Source organism: Temnothorax curvispinosus, unplaced genomic scaffold, assembly GCF_003070985.1.
Source record: "Temnothorax curvispinosus isolate PA1 unplaced genomic scaffold, ASM307098v1 QBEX01007090.1, whole genome shotgun sequence".
Lineage (NCBI taxonomy): Eukaryota > Metazoa > Arthropoda > Insecta > Hymenoptera > Formicidae > Temnothorax > Temnothorax curvispinosus.
This window is the reverse complement of record NW_020216870.1, coordinates 3,267-22,791: the sequence shown is the minus strand read 5'-3', so window position 1 is coordinate 22,791 and position 19,525 is coordinate 3,267. Positions and strand designations below refer to the sequence as shown.

General features: G+C 38.5%; 1 protein-coding gene across 2 annotated transcripts in view; it reads left to right on the top strand.

Moving 5' to 3' along the window:
• LOC112456696 (solute carrier organic anion transporter family member 4A1-like) overlaps positions 1–15,639 on the top strand; it is a 21,922-nt gene extending 6,283 nt beyond the window's left edge. The window contains exons 1-12 of one of the 2 annotated variants that reach the window (XM_025019416.1): positions 5,387–6,378; positions 6,811–7,030; positions 8,505–8,673; positions 9,091–9,229; positions 9,583–9,760; positions 10,068–10,170; positions 12,640–12,761; positions 12,890–13,153; positions 13,382–13,583; positions 13,683–13,833; positions 13,929–14,311; positions 14,645–15,639. In XM_025019416.1, coding sequence (XP_024875184.1) covers positions 6,355–6,378; positions 6,811–7,030; positions 8,505–8,673; positions 9,091–9,229; positions 9,583–9,760; positions 10,068–10,170; positions 12,640–12,761; positions 12,890–13,153; positions 13,382–13,583; positions 13,683–13,833; positions 13,929–14,311; positions 14,645–14,831 — 2,142 coding nt within the window. In that variant the 5' untranslated portion in view covers positions 5,387–6,354 and the 3' untranslated portion in view covers positions 14,832–15,639. Of the gene's footprint in view, positions 1–5,386; positions 6,379–6,810; positions 7,031–8,504; positions 8,674–9,090; positions 9,230–9,582; positions 9,761–10,067; positions 10,171–12,639; positions 12,762–12,889; positions 13,154–13,381; positions 13,584–13,682; positions 13,834–13,928; positions 14,312–14,644 lie in introns of those variants that run through there. The other variant, XM_025019415.1, reaches the window with a different exon arrangement.
• Positions 15,640–19,525: the final 3,886 nt, after the last annotated feature.

Genomic DNA, 19,525 nt, shown 5'->3' with positions numbered 1-19,525 from the left:
TATATATATATATATATATATATATATATATATATATATATATATATTTATATAACCTAGTTTTATTATAACAAATTATTGTAATTGTAATTGCGTTTTATCTCACAAATAAAAAAAATTGAATTAAATTTGTTTTTCCTCTCTCCTAAAAATTATGAATTTTTGAGTTGTGACAGTATATATTCTTCTCGGGATGCGATATATCTTTTCGATATAAGATGCACGTTAGTGTAACGGTTGAAAATAGCAGTTGAAACGTAGTAGAGTGTACTATTTTCCGTCGTTCTTTTTTTATTAGAAAGTCTGACAAGACTCTTGAATAGGGTAGGCTGTAGCGAACGCACGGTTTCGCTTTTCATTCCTATTGTAATGCCTTATTTTCGGTAACATCGCTCGTATGGACGAAACAGTTTTGAGCCGACTTAAAGCTTGGAAAAGAGCGAACCGAGCGCGATTGCGCTGCAATTATGAGAAGTAGCGCCGCCTGTTACGACGGAGATGTCGAAAAAAGAAAATAATGGAAAAGGGGGAGACAGAACGCAGAAGTCACGGCGTACTTCGACATTGTCTCAATTAATGGACCGTGCTCGAAAGCTCGAAAAATTGTAAAAAATGGAAGGAGATAAAGGGAGAGGGAGAGAGAAGGAAAGAGAGAGAAGAGAGACGAAGGGGGGAGAGAGAGACAGAGACTTGCGTTGCTGACTTATAAATAATCAGCCAATTTATATGAGTAAATGGGCTGAAATAATCTTGTTTTATGTAAGCCTTCTAACAATTTTTGCAGAATAGCACAATGCATGTAATAAAAGAACGTTTATTTAACAAAACTGTACACGTAATTTGAACGTGTTTATGTTTGCAGTGCAATATCGCGAATAATACCCATTGTAATCCATTGTAAACGCACATTAACATGTAAAAAAGTATAATTATGTAATATTCGTTGTAAGTGTATTATGTCAGATTTGTTATGTATAAGCGTGTACAAAGTCTAAGAGTGGGGTCTGACGATGTTTTTGGGCATGTTGTAAAGCAGAGACCCTCAAGTAAGAGTCTGGCCAATTTGACAAATAATGGTAGCTTTAAAAACAATTCACTTTATATAGAGTTTATACAATTAGTTAGAGACACATGACAACGTGTTCTGTATGACAAATCATAACAAATATAGGCTGAATTCGTTTTGACGCTTTCGTTTTTGTATTTTGAATTGGTTCTGCCATGGTTTGTCAACACCATTCAACACACAGTCGATCAGTGGCCAGACTCTTACTTGAAGGTCTCTATTGTAAATGAATGACGAGGCTGAAAAAAAAAACCGGAGTAATCTCTTTCGTTATTTATTTATAATAAGTGAGATTCTAAAAATAATATCTCGTAAATAAGCATTTCTAACATTTAACAATTCTTTGCGTTTTGTCATAAAACATTTTTCATTTAGTAAACTTTGATTTTGATTTAATTATTGAATATGTTGTATGTATTTTGAGTTGAAAGTTATTTTGTTCTTCGTTTTAAACGCGTTTTTTTCTTGAGGTAGCCACTATAGACCACGTCATTTCTTTACAACACCCCCTAAAAAATCTGTGTTTGTCATAAAATCTACATAATCTAAAATTAAAATTTCAGGAAGAGAAGAATTTCAAGAAAGAACAGGTTACACGCGCAATCGTGTTATGTCACATTGTTCTCTAATTGTTCGAGAGAAACGGCGCGAGAAAGAAAGAAATACTTTTTCTTTGCGTTTGTTAGCAATATCGCGCGTCAATGTCGGAGAAAGTGGATGAGAACAGGAGAGGAACGAACGGTCTAAATAATTGGCATCTGCTTCACGAAATGCCTGTTTGTCGGTTGAGTGCCGTTTAATTTGCATTAACAAGCTGTTTGGCATATTCACTTTGCATACGCCCGTAAATCGAGTTACTCCTGAATATAGTTGTTAGGAATGCATCGGTCACGGACGTAGGTACGCTGTAAACGCTGTTGCGAAAGTTGTCGATTGATTAGAGGGATGGACTTTCCGTTAACTTTCCATTTTCTCTCGTCATTTCAAAAATGCATATATATTGCATTGTACACGATTGTATTAGTTACAATATAATTATACAGATCTATCTATGAAAAATTTTTTACGCTGTTGCAACTACCCGGGTTACATATTTACACCGGGTATTACGTCAATACAACAATCAACGGGAATGTATAAAATCTCTATTCGCCGCCGGTTGCCTGTCTGCGTCATATCCGCATTTTCAGCTTGAAACGTGTAGCTTTTCCCAGCAAAAAGCAAAAGCGGAGGAAATCTAAATGGCAAGTGGCGCGCTTTATGTCGCGCGCCACGAAACGGCCTACCGGCTCTCTCGCTCAGGAAACCCTCGCAGGGAAGAAAACGTGTGTCGGCATAAAGAAACGTACCGGAATATCGAACGTGACGGTATAGACATGCACAAAGCTCTTTGGAGACACTCGTTTTCATTTTGAACGGGAAAAGACCGAGCGGCGAAAAGGGGACGCCGCGAAAGTATATTTCATTACTACAGCAGAAATCGACTCCATCCCCCGGTTTGTTTCTTCCCCCTCATCACGTGGTCGATGGATAATCATCGCGAGAGGCAGGAAATATTTTACGCCGCGTGTAAAGGACCCTTTATCCGTTCGATAAAGAAATCGACTATACGAATCGCGACTGATGTCAGTCATTTCTCGAAATGACACGAGGAATGCACCGACCAATCATTCGCGTATTTTCCAGTCAGCTAGTAGGTTTTGTGCCGTGACTCGCATTCGTATAAGAGGATTAAAAGAGATCGCGATGCGCGTATCAAGAGGCACGGACACACATCGAGCGACTTCCGCGCGCCCGAAAGCGACGAGGAGAAACAGAACGTGTGACGTTTACGTGCGATAAGATCTCGTGCGTAACATCGGAATTTAAAATTAATTCTGACTATCTCTCTTATTCTTCTAATTTGTCTTTGTTGCTACAAACTGTGCTTCTTGGGGACCGCAAATTATAACATTATTAAAAGCTTCCTCTCGCGATCTCCATCGTGTTGTAACCCGCCCGAAGTCGTCCACGCCCTCGAGCATCGACACGAGTCGTTGTTTGTCTATTGTCATAGGCGTCACACCACATGTCCTGTTTGGATAGAAAATTGCGACGTTCGTCGCAAATTTATTTGTCATAAATTCCTCCTGTTCGATAAAAATTATACGTTTGTTCTCGAATAATTTTTCGAAATTGCGACATCAGTTCTTCGATCGAGGATCTTCGTAACACCTGAGGCACGAGAAGCGTTTAGCATAAATTTCGTAAGAAAATTCGGCGCCTATGGGGTGAAACGATCGTCGTAAGAGACAACGTCCGCTCGCTCCGTCTTCCCGACGAGCAGACCCATACACGGCAGCCGTACTACACTCTCGCAAGAGCGGAAGCCATGAATCTTTATTAAATCCACGAAATTTATGTCGAAGCGGTCGCGTGGATTGTGAAACGTGTGCACCCGCGATGGTCCCCGAAAGAGTATTTATTTTCTCCCTCATTCCCTCTCCATTCCCCTCTCTTTTCGTGTGCAACATGCGCAATCTCGGTTTAGTCCTGCTCGACCGCGTTTACATTGTGTAATAAAATATGCCACTCCACGTATGTATACCTTACACACGTATTACGCGTAATATGGCTCTTTTTTTTGTGTATTTTCGGTAACGCTCATCCGCCTTTACCGAGCGAATAATCACTGTCCGCGAGGTAGATGGATGTGATATTTAATTTGATATGGTAATTAACTGCCACCGCGAGGGCGAATACCTTTCATTCCTACGCTCGCATAATTCCTGATTTAAAACGACGTCAACATATGATTCTGCTCCGTTCTGTTGTTTCGCCGTTTTCCAACTTTTTTTCGACTACTTCCGCCACATCGATCGCAGAACAGTTCGATTTTATTGCGAAATACACTACACGGTGAGGGTATTCCCCTTTTGCTCAACGAACCCTGCATTTTGTGCTCTAGCCTCTTTAAGAGACGATATTATCATAGTGATTTATTTCGATCTTCTCGCCTCTCTGCGTACCAGCGTTATTGCTGCCATAAATTCAGGCGCGTCCGCGATGTTTGATATATCCGACCTGACCTACGCTTGTCTCTCAGTTGTCCGCCTCTCCCGCGCACTTAAGAAATTTCGGGCATTTCCGCGAAAATGTTGAAACTTTCCTAATCGACGTCTTGCTCGTTCCTTTCCATTCCTTTTTCGCAGATTTATGAATTATACTTTCTCATACAATTCATATAAATGTACGTGCACTTGTTTTATTAATTGTTTTATCTGTAATTCCTTACAATCAAACATATTTGTTAAATCTGAGATCTTTTGTTTTGTTCCACATCGATCATTTTTATCATATTCTAACATCAGTCGCGCACAGCGAATGGAATTTTCTGATAAACAAAATATAATTGCTATCTCGTTGGCAATTAAATAATCAAAATTCAAATTTTAAGCCGAAATACATTCGATATATATTTTGTAAACTTTGTCTTTGAAAACTGTGTAATAATAAGTGTGTAATAATCTTAAGTACAAAATTTTCTTACAATCACAGTCAGATCAACACTTATCGATTTTGTAAATCTTGTAATTGATTTATAGTCGAGTCTACGATTTTGACAAAAGTAACTTTAATTGCTTATATATTTAACAAAGGTGTAATGGACGCGGCAGTTTAAATCGAGTTAAAGCTGTTGATAAACATAATGTAAATAAGAGTATTAGCCTTATCTATTCTTGCAATATTATTATTCATACAAGATAACACCATGTTCAAAAAGAAGTGTTATCTCTCTTTAAAGAGTGATCGAGATAGATAACGAGCGTTCGTTAATTAGCGGGCAACGATGTCGAGCCTCGTACATACATACATATACGTTAAGCGCTTATTAGTCGGCTGGAGCTTCGCGCAAGGAACTCTACGTTATTACGCCAGGCGTATAAATTCTCCGCAAAAGCCAATAAACTTGATCATATTTAAATGACGGATGGAACCGGGTAGCTCGTACATCTTGATGGCGAAGCAACAGCTTAGTAGGGATGGTTTATAGGGGATTGGAGAAGAGTAGGAAGAAGAGTGTACAGTGTAAGTCGTAGGTAACGATAGGAGAGGAAGGGAGAGAGAGAGAGAGAGAGAGAGAACCGGGGTAGAAGGGGACGAAAGAAGAAAAGGTATATGTCTGTGATAAAAGCGCGGGTGGTGGGTTGAGGGATAGAGAGAGAAAGAGAGAGAGAGAGAGAGAAGGGGGAGAGATAAGGGAAGAGAGAGGGGGGGTTGTCTATATCGCGTTTAAACTCAACGGGGAAAACTGTGAGAGTAGGAGCGCGAGCGCGAGCTTGAAGCGTGGGTGCGGACTTCAGTCTTCAGTCGCGTGCGACGCGCGCTCTTAGCCGCTACGTGCTACGTTCCTCGGCTCCGATTTGACGCGGCTGAAAAATGAATGCGAAAGAACGTGCGCGCGTGGAACTAGACATTTGTTTGCGGGTTATTAGAATTTTCCTGATGGAAGTGTAATACAGACGTGTTTTTCGCTGCAATAAATTCCTTTGCGCTGTACGAAAACCCACTCGGTGCACCAACTCGGGACCGGCGAGTAAATCGAGAAATAAATTGTGGGCCGCGGGTTACAAGTTACAACGATAAAATGCGGTGTAAACGATAGATATTCGCGGTTGCATCGATATATGGGGAACGCTATTAATTTGCGACTCTCGATTACGCGCAATCGAAATTGACGAGTTCGATGAGATGAAGTACGATCTTCGTGATACTGTCTGATGGAACGATGTACGTTTTACTATCGGCGCTTCTCTGCCGGTTGGGAAAATTGTAATTAAAGCTTTGCACAGACAGAAATTATTAAAAGAGAAAAAAGAAGCGCAAGATGGAAAGTGGACGTAACGGCGCTTCGAATAAATAATGCTCGTCATCGAGCAAAAGAAGTGCACACAAACTCTTATAGCTTTGAAAAAAGTTAGAGGCAGCGCGGTGAACTAATCGTGTTTGACTGTCTTATCTCTTATCAATTGATAAAGTGGAGGTTGTTAATCCAAAGTTGCATTTCTTATCCGCGCGCCGACGTTTCTCTTAAGAAGGTTAACGGAAATCGCGATCTCTGACCGATCAAGTGTAAATGATCTCTGTCTAATGAGACGAGATCTGTTGATGTTTTAATGAAATATTTCAGTACTAAATGTTTGCCAGATTTTTACGACCGACTGTCGCCGAAAGATAAAAGAATGATTAGTAAAAGCTAAGCAAAATACGTAGATTCTTATCTCGCTTCGTGGAAATTATTGACAATTATGAGGGACAAGTTCACATTCAGCGTAAGTATCGTTTGTACGGTGTTGCAATTGATTCTTGTTTTTTTTTAATTCTGTCGCGATTTGCTAGAAGAGTTGGGAAAAAAAGAAAGGATAGAAAACGTCTGGTTAATATTTGTTTTGTAACCATCAGCGATATGAAACGTACAGAACGCATACGGACGGCTATCACTCGAGACCGTAGGTCACAGAGATTGTAGCATATTCTCTTCTATTTATTGTTAGAGCCAATCATGTCGTTTTGCGCACGCCGCGTGAGTTCGCTGAATTTACTCTTATCCGTTCTATTTGCTATTTATTTTGCATATCGTATTTTTTATAAGGCTGGCAGAGCGAATGTTGGCGTATATTGGAAAACCGAAATGCAATATGCAATATGTTTTATTTATATATCCCAAAATGATAGAGATAAATCCTCGCCGATGTAATTTACAGTCAGGGGTGCCGGACATGCACGAGACCCTGTCTAGCTTCCCGGAACAGTTTGGGGACGGCCCGAGAAAACCGGAAATAAAGCCGGAAATTCCGAAGGAGACGGATAGAACCGCGGACAATCTGAAATGCGGTTGGTTCTGGTTCAGGCCAATTTACTTGCAGAAATTTCGCACTGCGAAATGGGCGCTTTTCTGGCTGTGCTGGGCCGGGGCGATGCAAGGTACGTAGTTTGATGATTTTTTTTCATACGGAGATTCGCTCGGCGCGAATCTCACCGCGATGTCTGATAAGCCTGTTAGTGTTGCTCAAAAACAAAAATTTTAATTATAATGTTGTGAAGACGCTAACTGGTTAATATATTAGTTTGGTGCAAAAAATTAATTATTTTTCCGTTAAGCTTTTTAAATAAAAAATACAAAGTTCTTTAAAAAATAATTTAAGAAGTATTTAAATAAACGAAAATATTTTTAATTGGAAAATAGCGTATTTTGAAACCAGTGCTGTCAGTGACGATAATTTTGCTCTAATTTTGCTGCAATTTTATTTTTAGCCTTTTAACTACGGGTATAGATTCTCGTGCCTTCTCACAATCGAACGAATCTTAAAATCGTAAAATCGCTTATTGACGACAGCCGTGTTTCGCGAAATTTTCGTTTTGTCCATTGACGACAGCCGTAGTTGAAACGTTAAACATATGAGACAGATATGAGACATGAAACCTTTTGCCTCAATCTCTCGGTTTCTTCTTTCGAGTTTTGTCATTAGCGTTGGTGCGCGAAGCGTTAACTTTCTTCCGATCATCCGAGATTAGACGCGAGTGTCAGGGACGCGAGTATTTTCAGACCGACTTTCTCATCGTCCCGCACGCCGTTATTATAAAAAGACATCGAGCGAGTCGTATCTTTGCATACATAATTCCTTGATAGCATTTGATGCGTCACAATGTTATCGCACGGGCAACGGTAATACTCATACGTTTGAATTCGCAATTTCGATGCTTCTACATGAAAATAAGCGCAACGGGGGTGATGATTGACGATAACGAGGAAATTGTCCGACCGATGTCTATAGTTTGCGTATACATCAAGAATCACGGAAGAAGGAATAACACATCGATAAAGAAAGAGAAAAAAACTTGAAAAAATCCGTCAGTCGCTGAAAAGCGTGTAAATTCGCCAATGTAAGAAATTTATTTTTGATAAAACTTTCAACGAAATGAGTGTTCTTTCTCGCCAGACGTGATTCTCTTTAGGATTAAAATATGTCTAAAATGCATCCTAAGGGAGCCATTTACTCGGTGTTCCTGTAATGTAAGAGAAGTTAAGAAGACTAACGTTTTCTGTGCGTTATAATATCATTAATATCATTAAAATCCCAAAAGTGTGCAAACATACATCGCGTGAAGACAGATTAATTACAGTATGTTTAGGACAAAAACGCGCGTGACTGATAAATTCTCATTATTTCTTAGAATTTGTCCGTACGATCACGCGCGTTTTTGCTCTCTATTGAAAAGTCGTGTATAATAATTTGTAATTGGAATTTGTCAGGGGTCGCAAAATTGTTCTTCAATTGTAAAACAAACTGCCGGATTTCGTGCAGCAAATAAAGTTGGTATCGAATAGGTTGCAAATGAGCCATTGGTTACATATCATACAACACGCACGCACACATACGTATCTTCGTTGTTCCAGGGATGGTCGTGAACGGTTTTGTAAATGTCGTCATAACGACGATAGAAAGGAGATTCGGACTAAAGTCGTCGGAGACCGGCTTGATAGCGGGCGGATACGATATAGCCAGCTTCCTTCTTCTCGTACCAGTGAGCTATCTCGGCGGCCGCGCAAAGGCATCGAAGCCAAGGTACGCACGTGTATGTCGTCGCGCGCCATTATCTCACGCATTAATATTAATACCGATATCGTTTCTACGCGACGACTCTCATAAATATTAATCCTAACGTCAGTCCGTCCGACACCGTCCGACGTTAATCCCCCATCCTGTTTTCTTTGCTGCGACAACGCCTCGGAACCCCTCGCCCGCGTAATCGACAATCGATAGCCCTTCCGGAGATCTTGAACCTCGTCGGCTGGAGATAGTTTCTCTAAAATTACTTTATCCAATTAAAAAAAAAGCTAGCACTGTCAAACAGCGCGTATTCAACAATGATTTATTCCACTTTTTGTTTGATTTGACTTTGAAAATACAGTCTAGAATTAATCGCATTCTTTAAATGTTTAAATTTACCCTGTTTCAATCGGATGTTCTGGACTGTCGTAGGTATATCGGCATAGGAATTCTAGTCTTAGGTATAGGTAGCCTGCTGTTTGCGTCTCCGCATTATCTTGCCGGACCATATAGAGGGGGTCAGCAAACAGAGAACACATGCCAAAGTGTCAGCAATATATCGAGCCACTCGGTAAGCGAAACAAATTAAACTACAGTATTTAAATTCTCCATTTACATATCCGGTTTACTTTATCACCAACGTGACAAGTTTAATCGAGAAGGCTCGGCGCGGCGGCGTGTCCCGTAACACCTTTCCAATAATACACCGGTTATATCACGTCGAGACCACACGTTAAATTCTCTCCTAAACGAAATTTACATCACAATCGATAATAAACACAATACACGTAATTAAATGCGTGCGTTGCGACTAATCGAAACTTGTTTGTAATACCGTGCTTTTCTCGATTTTTCCCACTTCTATTTACGTAGTTTGCCTAGTGAACCGGCGACGCCAGATTTATCATTATTTCGGCCACTCAGATATCCTGCACGGATCAATCTACCGTACAAGCGGAGCTAGAGCCTTACAGTGGCGTGTACTTAACCATATTTCTGGTAGCTCAGCTGTTACATGGCGCCGGTGCGGCACCCTTTTATACCCTCGGAGTTACGTATCTAGACGAAAATGTTTCGAAGAAGATGTCTTCGGTGTATCTAGGTAAGACGCGCATAAGCAACTCAAGTACATATGTTTGTATTGAGTACATACTGAAAAAAAAAACAGTTGTTAACTTAACTAAATGCCTTCAATTAATTACCATTTTTTAAATTGAAATATTTAAGTCAAATTACATCATGTTAAATTTAATGTCGTATTTAAACTTTAAATAGTTAAATATTTCAATTAAAAAAATAGTAATCAGTTGAACTCATTTTTAGTTAAGTTAACAACTTTTTTTTTCTTAATGTATATGTCAACTTTTTCTCGATCGATTTTAATAAAACAAAATGTATCGTGTGTCCAGGTGTTTACTATACCATGGCCATAATAGGACCAGCATTAGGCTACGTTGTCGGTGGCGAACTACTGAAAATTTATACAGACTTTCTTACGGTGGATTCTTCAACGTAAGTATTTTAATATTTAAATAGATGTACGGGCGCGCGCTATCTTCTGTTATTAACAAATATATATATCTCAGATATCTTTATTTCTTCAAGAAGAGAATGAGAGTTCGTTGGGGTGTTTTATTTGTGCAATGAGTAGTTACAGAATGTAGTCGCGTTAAACGAACACAGGGGAAAAACGTGTAACGACCGCGGCATCGGAATTCGTCTCTTCCCGTTGTCACGCTAAACGTATTTCCCACACCTTTTTTTTCCCTGATAACACACGAGAACGTTTAGTCGCGCGTCAGCGGCAACTTTATTAAATTCTCGCGAGGATTTATCGGTCGTTCGCGTCTATCTCTCCGACGACCGAATATACGCGTACACACCGCCGCGCCGTGTATGTACGGACACGATACGGATAACGCGCGTGTCGACGCGCGCGGTTTCGAACGCGAATAACTCACCGATCTGATGGTATGCAAATGCGCATATTCCTCATTTCGCCACTAGTATTCGAGCGATGTGCGTACGCCGTGCCGGTAGTTTGCGGGAAATTCGATATCGATTGCAAAACGATAATACATAAAGCATTCGATTAAATAGCGCGAGCGCGCGCGCGTAAACGATTGATCCGATTAGTTGATTTTCAAGAGTAATTATCAAACGACGACTCTGCGGTTTCGACACCCGGTTGTCGTATCACCCGATACGCCTCTCTCGAAAAAGGCATATATATATTTATCCGAGAGACATGAAAACGCAAACACACACGCTCCTTTAATGATCCGCGCGCCGTTAAAAATATTCCCCAGGATCATTAGAGCGTATAATGGGCCGAGATTAATAGCGCGTGTAACTCCATCGATATACAGTGTATCCCGTGGGGAAAATGTCAAGTGGCGAACCAGTGTTTGACGACGACGCCGATATTACCCTTCAAAACTGTTGGCTCATCCCCCTCAGCACTTAGGACACAATCAAGTTCTATTTGTCCTACGCGTCTCCCCGAGGACTCTCCCCACAGCTACGCGCACCCCTTCGTCGACCGTTGAGTCATTCTGTACCGCGTGAGAATCAAATTAATCGTTAGCCGAAGAGACGATTTTTCCCGCATCTTTTCACATACACATACATACACGCGCGCGGGCGCGCTTTTCGAAGCCTTATTTACGCGAAATATAGGAATGAATAAAATGGAAATGAATCGCGATGCATCCCTACAATTAATGGTGCTCTTGCGATTGCAATTACATCTTTGTTGTTTTACGAGATTTCTCAAGAAAAAGGACACAAAAAATAAGGCAAAATTATTCGCGTAATAGGTATACGGCTCTCCGTATCGCTGCACGTAGAGTCGTTCGTGCATGCGCCGCGTTTAATTTCGCAGGTAAATGAAAAGTTTCATGCCGGAGATGCAGCAGCGGCAGATGTAGCTGGCTTCAAGCTGGCTTGAAATGAATGACTTCTCTACGTGCACCTTTCCGCTTTCTCACTTTCAAGTTCCTGCGATAAGTTGCGTTACATTATAGCTACGGTCGTGTGTCGTTTCTCTAGTAATGACTTTCGGGCGTTATATAAATTATTCCTTTTCTCGAACCAAGTATCGATTCTTTCGCATCAAGTGTCCTATCCTCTCTTTCGTATTTATCGTATTTATTACCTTTCAGAGAATTTTAGCACTGTGTTATCAATATATTTCCATAATTTTACTGGCTCTGGAAATACTTAATAAACATTCGTAATTAATATTTATCAAAATATTCAACAATCCTTTATGTTATTGATATTAATATTTATTTGGATAACATGATTCGCGTAAGCTTCGATTTTACGAGAAATATATTCTATATAGATTGGTATATTCAATGAAAAGTATATTCATACTTTTTTATATCTGCGATAAAGATATTTTTCTTTTATTATTATATATTTTCGTTTTAATTAATCAATTATACGTTACATCGAGCTTTGATAAAATTACTTTTATTCGGTTAAACGATCGTGTCATCAATGTCGAAAAGCCACGCAAGAGGGACGTTCGCTGCATCTCGCACTGGCAATTAATCAAAGAAGTTAGTTTAAGTTTAAGCTTTGTCGGATGAGAATTTCTGATTGCGCGAAATTAGAATAGTTAACGTTAAATCATCATCAGATAAAAAGTTAAACGAGAACATGTTGATCCCGAATACGCCCGAAATAATCTCTTAGGTGCACATCTTTTTCTGGCGGAGAAAAATCGGTCAGATATTTTTTTTTCGCGTCAGTTCATTCAGCCGAGATAAAAATGAGAGCATCGAGATGTTCTACTTTCGTTCTTGCACATATTTACATCCATTACCGTTAAAAGGGAACTCAAAATAGAGAGTATCGAAATCCCGAGATCTATATATATAGAATGAAATGCTAAATATATTTCCAAAGGCAAAAGACTTGCCAATATGCTTTATCGAATATCTATCGCATCCTAAAACCGTTGAATTTTAGGATTGGGTTATCTTCTGATAGTAATGTCTGGATTGGTGCATGGTGGATCGGTTTTTTGGCAGCGGCTGTCATGTGCTTCGTCATCGCGATACCGGTTTTGGCGTTCCCGGCAGTTTTACCCGGTACGATTATTCTCACCTTATACACTCTTAGATAAAATAATAATGAAATAAACTTGGAGATATCAGGTGGATGTTCGGTAAACGTATACACCCAAGCACTCTGTAAAAAGATCGGACGGTTTGAATAGGATCGGAGGAACTAGCCAAGGATAGGGTGTCAGAAGCGCACGAGAAGTCGACTCGATCTTCCACCGCGGCGACGGGGGAAGCGTTTTCCAAGATACGAGAGCTGCCGCGCGCTTTGACCGAATTACTTGGAAATCCGGCATTTTTTATGCTGAACCTGGCAGGTGCCAGTGAAGGGTTGCTGATCGCCGGATTTGCCGCTTTCCTACCGAAACTGATTGAAAATCAATTCAGCGTCAGTGCCAGTTCGGCCGCGTTGCTGATGGGTGAATAATATCACAATTCAATTAATCTATCGTAGTATAGATATAGCATGAATTTCATATAAGCGCGGCTCGTTATGTGGAATCATTTACATAAAGCTCCGAAAATGAATCGATATGAAAGAAAGTGACGCGCCAAATCACAGTAAAGAAGTTTTAACAAGTATCAATTGATGACATGTTGATTAATTACCGCTATACTGTTTATATTACAAAGTATGGTTTTTTCAGGATTGGTGACTGTACCGGCGGGAGGCGGCGGTACTTTTCTCGGCGGCTATTTGATAAAACGTTTAAACTTGCCCTGCTCTGACATTTTGAAATTTTGTTTGCTGGCTACAACCGCTTGCATCGCTTTCACGCTGTGTTTTGCTTTAAACTGCCCGAACTTAGACTTTGCCGGATTGACTGTTCCTTATCAGAACATCACGAGGTTTGTACAATTGATATAGATTTATCCTAATGGTAATGGGATTTAGCATATTAGAAAAGTGGCTCGTTTACTTGTTACACAAAGATGGTATCGTTATAGAAAGATCGCGTTATCTCTCGAAAACACCTGCAATAACGGCTGCGGCTGCTCCAGATCGCAATTCGACCCTATATGCGGTGTCGATGGAATCACGTACTACTCGCCCTGTCATGCTGGCTGTTATCGGGAAACGCCGATAAACAATGTCAAAGTATATAACTATATTCCCCTGGCCTGGTATACTTCTGGAATAGCGGAATTTCATTTTTACGCGGCGAATAAATGTCGTGACGTTTCTTCTTTTAGGTATACACGGATTGTAGCTGTATACACGTGCCGGCGATGAATTTAACGAGCGACGATACCGGCGACGTTGTCCAGTACGAGGCTATTAATACTACCTGCGCGAGTTCATGCTCGTACCTGTGGCTGTTTATCGTCCTGGCGTTTTGTAATATGTTCATGACTTTCCTCTGCACAATGCCGGCGCTCTCGTCAACGTTGAGGGTCGTGCGCGACGATCAGCGATCGTTCGCTTTAGGCATACAGTGGATCAAGGTTCGGATTTTAGGAACGATACCGGCACCTATGGTGTTCGGCGCTCTTATAGATGACACTTGCATCTTGTGGAACGAGACGTGCGATGGCAGAGGGGCTTGCCTCGTATATGACAATTATTACATGAGCAGGTTGGTAAATTACACGAACAGTGGATCTTATAGAGAAAAAAAGAAGTGTTAAATCAAAACTTATATACTCATATATACACGCAACAATCTATAATCTTTTTATAAAAATTTTCACTTTTTTTGGGTTGAATTAAATAAAACTTTGTTTAATTATATATAAATAACTTTATTCAAGCATCAAGTTTTTTTTGTTTAATGCAATACAATCTTATTTCGAAATTATAGATTGTATATATACGGGTATACATATAAGTTGCTTTGATACTTCTTTTTTTTTGTGTACATAAATTGCGGGTTAATCCGAAGTCTTTCAAATACGATTTCGTTACATAGATACATGCTCGCACTGGCATTTATTGGGAAAGCGGCTTCGCTGCTCTTCTTTTTCTTGGCATGGTGGACGTACGTTCCGCCGAGCACCAGAGGCATCGATCAGAATTCTCGGCAGCAAACGACGGCTACTTTAATGCTAAGTGACACTTCACAAGAAGTTGAAATAGTACCAACTGCGATAGCGTAATCTCGGATTATTTCGTTTCTTTTTTTAGAAAGTTATTCTTTTAGAACTGCTATGTTATAAAAACAGTAGAAATAACTGCGGTTTATACACGAATAAACAAATTTTCTGACATTTTTCTTTGCGGTGAAATCCACAAAACTCTGAGAACTAGAATGACTCAAATTATAACGAGAATATCGTCGCAACTACATAAACAGATATCAAGCTAGGATAAATATGTATATGTCAAGTGTGAACAAAAAGTTGTCATGAAAATCCTTTTCGCACGCTAGAAAGTAAGCTTTTGATAGCCCTATATAGCCGAACGTAGCTCAGAAGCTATAAATTCGGAAATCAATAAGAGATGTTAAAACATATCCGGATAGTCGTGCCAAAGAGCCTATAACACTAAAAGTTTTTGCATTTTCTTTCGAAACCCTTTATATAATGGACAAGTCTCAGTGCGATGAATTTATAAGCACGGACCAAAATATCCAGTTTGCGCGGCTCTTAACGCAAATTTTTATATAACTCTACATTCGCTGCCTGTCAATTAAAGATTAATCAATTGTATTTCCTATAATGATAAATATCGATAGTACTTTATACCCAGAAATGCGACTTATACGTAAATTTCGAAGGTGGTTTTACCATGTATCAACCTTGATGGTTGTCGTATACTGTATTACCGATTTGATATTACACTTTTTGCGCCGTTTTTCGCTGTAATTATTTTTATTAAACGGAAAACGCCCAGTATGCCTATATATAGAGCACGTATTTATACATGTCATCAATAAAAAAACTAATGAGGTATGTTACACTTTAATCTTTGTCTCTTCCAATATGAGATTTCTCACATCATCTTCCTTCTATAGAATATATTTAGAACCAAACCTTATAATTCTGTTTTAAAATTATGAAATATTGTTAAAGTACTTACATTAAAACTGCATATTTTAGAAATATGTTAATTAGGTATTATTTAAATATCTTCTGTGCTTTTCTATAGATAAAATATAAATGTTAACTATTAATAACAACTGATAAATCAGGGAACGAATTTGATACACGTCGTTCAGTACTTCCATGTAGTTGTCGATAAAGTTGTTAACGATCGATATGTACTTTTATTAAAAAAAAAAACTGTTTTATTGGTATGATATATTATTCACTTTTCAACTGCATTATTTAAATATCTTTTATTATGTTGGTGGGTTTAAAAATGTTTCTCATATTTTTTTTTATTTGGCGGAATTTTTTTACTTCAACACTTTTTTTTCAAAAAACGTTTTTAACATTTTTAAAATTATAAAATGTTAAGAAACCCTTATTATTCACTCACATTTATTATTCACCTAAACAGTCATTTTATTCTTTTTACGGAAATCAACACGATTTATGTTGCAATGCACTGCAATTATTTTATTCTTTTAACTGGATATGTTAAAATAGTTTTGTACAACAGTTTTTTCAATATAACACATTAAATATTACAATTAACTTTTATGTAACATTTTCTGTTATTATCATTTTTATTGTATCTACACAAGGTGATTCAGGAAGAAAGTTTAATAAATATAAGAGGTGAGAACATTGATCATAATGAAGAAAAAAGTTTGTACAAACGTGTTCGATTTGGAATCGTTTAATAAGATAAAGCGAGTTGGATTAGCCGCGGCAGAGATGAGAAGCCTGAGAGAAACTGCATCCCGGCCTTTTTCGTGGGTCGAAAGCCCCTGTACATACACTACCGCCAGTACATCTATTTTCAAAATTGGTACTACGTAGCCACGTTCATTTTCAGACACTATCGATAAAACATCATTTTGGTGCGCGTCCGTGCTACATCTGCAAAAACTGCAAATGTATATACATCATATACATATACATATATGTATTACATTTGCTGATGTAGCACGGACGCGCACCAAAATGATGTTTTATCGGCATTGTCGAAAAGAGAAAAAGAGAGAGAGGGTAGATATTCCTCTTCTAAATATATATTTTGTATATAGATATATTAATATATAAAATAAGTTAATATTTATCGATACATGCAATGTAAGATATAAATATTCTCGATTGTAATTGGTTGAGGATCAGTTTAATATTTATATCTTACATGTATCGATAAATATATTAACTTATTTTATATACCTATTTATATTATGTGTTAAATATCTAATAGCCCTCTCTCCCTCTCTCACTTTTTCTCTTCTTTCACTTTCACACTTCCCAGACAGCACAATGTCCAAAATCGGGACATATAAGAAGTCTTTTAGCCATTTTTTCGTAAGATATCTAAAAAAATGTCTAAAAGATGTCTTTTAAACGTCTTATGTCCCGCTTTTGTACGTGCTGTCTGGGTTATTTCAAATATCAAAGATATGTATCTCCTATTAATTTAAAAATCCGAATACGAGACAATAGGCCTTTATGGAAAATTTTGTAAGTAAAACGAATAATATTTGGGGAACATGCAACAGAGAATGTTTTATAATTTTTAAGTATCTTGACGACGACGGTTTATCGTTTTTTATGGTATGCGCGATCACCGCGCTGCAAAAACGATTGCGACGAAATTTTTTAATTTTCTACGAAGTTAGATTAGGAGCACATACAAATAAATTTGAAACATTTGTAAACGTAACGAATCTTACGAGCAAATTATGTGTGTTTTTCAACGAAAAACGAAATTGTATTCGCATACACACGGTTGAGCTTGTTAATTCGCACTCTCAAAGTTCATAGTTTATACGCATTTTGGAGCAAGCTAGCTCACTCCCTCGTTCGCGATCGCGACAAGTAAAGTGAAAACGCCAAACGCGCGATCATTCTCTTTAATTACTCAATAGATTATTAATTCCCGTGCTTAATGAGAGATTCGAGCTATTCACCGAAGCGTCTTTCCATACACGATTTATTCATTCGAAGTAGAAATCAAAACGGAGGCAAGAGATACAACACGAATTCCGAGGTTATCGTCTCACTGCGACACGCGGGACAATGATTCTAAAGATTCGGGATGTAGGTATCGCGCTTCAAATCATTTGTCTCTCATGCACAATTCACTTATTCACTTACCGATCACGGCGCATTGCAGGAGACCCGTCAAATCACAGCCGGGAGGAGCGGGAGGGTGATACGTATGGGCGTCCAGCACGGCACTCGACGTTCATTTCAGCCATCCCACTCGTTGTAATTATCATCGTATGTTTAATGGCCTTCAGGCAATACTGCCCCGAAAACGGCCAGGGCGAACCAATAGTCTTATGAGCCGTGAGGTCTTTTTCCAATTGCATTGACGCGACGCAAGTATGAGCCGTGATGCGTGTCTTTTTTCAATTGCACTGACGCGAGTATGTGTAGTTGTGTGTGTATGTCCGCGGTGTCGGGAACTCGGGTTTAATGCCGTGGGTTTGTTCGGCCCAAGGAACTGCGCGGATCACTTCCCCCTGCGGCTACTCGTTGTAGTCGACACGAGAAGAAACAGTATATTCGGCGTACATTCAGCTTGCAACACACACGCTCTGTAACCGGAGGATTTCTTTTCGTTCACGAGAAAGAAATTACTTACACGAGCGACAACGTTTCGCCGCGACTCGTACCGACGTTCAACGAGTGATTGTAGTTGACGTAGTGATTGACGCGCGATTGTAGTTTATTATCCGCGAGTATTTCTAGCGAGTGTCTTGTGCGGTGAGAGGTGAGAGGAGGAGGAGGTCTGGGAGAGACATCGGGCCCCAGCGGAGCAACCTTGAGGTGAATATCATCTACATAATAATTCTTTTCCATTTATTTAAATTGTTTTATTTTGATAAGTTAAAAATAATTAGAAAAAGAGAAATTATCTAATTCTTGTAAAAGATCTTTTTCAGTAAATAGATAATAATTGTACGCATTGCTAAATATTTTATTGAAAGACGAATTAGAGGCGCGTAAGAATTATCTTTTGAAATATTGATCATTTTGAACGCTTCTTTAATTTGAATTTTATGTTTGTATGTTACAGTATCATCGTAGCTACGTGAATAACTCCACCTGTTGCGCATCGGATTAATTGGTGAGTCAGAATTTTTTTTTACTGAGGTAATGAATCTACGATTAATCAAATATAGAGCAAATATATCTTGGTGCATATTGTGCGATTGTGCTTGAGGAAATCTCGCATACTTCGCACACACAGAGCTCGCAAAGAGCTCATTATCGTTGAATTACGTTGACAAATCTTAGCGTTCTATATAAATATTTTTTTTATAAAATTTTAAATCCTAAATAAAATATTACATCAAATCAGAATTTTATTTCGCGAATGTTAATAAATTACTCAGTAAATTAAATTTTCGAAATTTTTTTACGTACAGATCAATTCTACTTACAATTAGAGTAATAAATTTTTGAAAAACACAAATAAATAAGAAGTAAAATAATACTATCACAATTAAAGTAATGATTTTAAAAATATAAAATTTTTATTTAGATCTTTTATAAAATTATTTTTGTATTATTTTTCTTGAACAAAAGAGAAAAGTGTAAGATATTGTGTAAAAATAAAATAAATAAATAAAAATTTCTGTAGATAAGGAAAAATTATGAACTAGTTAGGATTTGTGTTCTTTATACTCTTCTATTCCTTTCCATATACTTAGCCAAGATGAAATATTATAGATAAAATCGATGCAAAGAAGCAATATATAGATATATAATAAAAA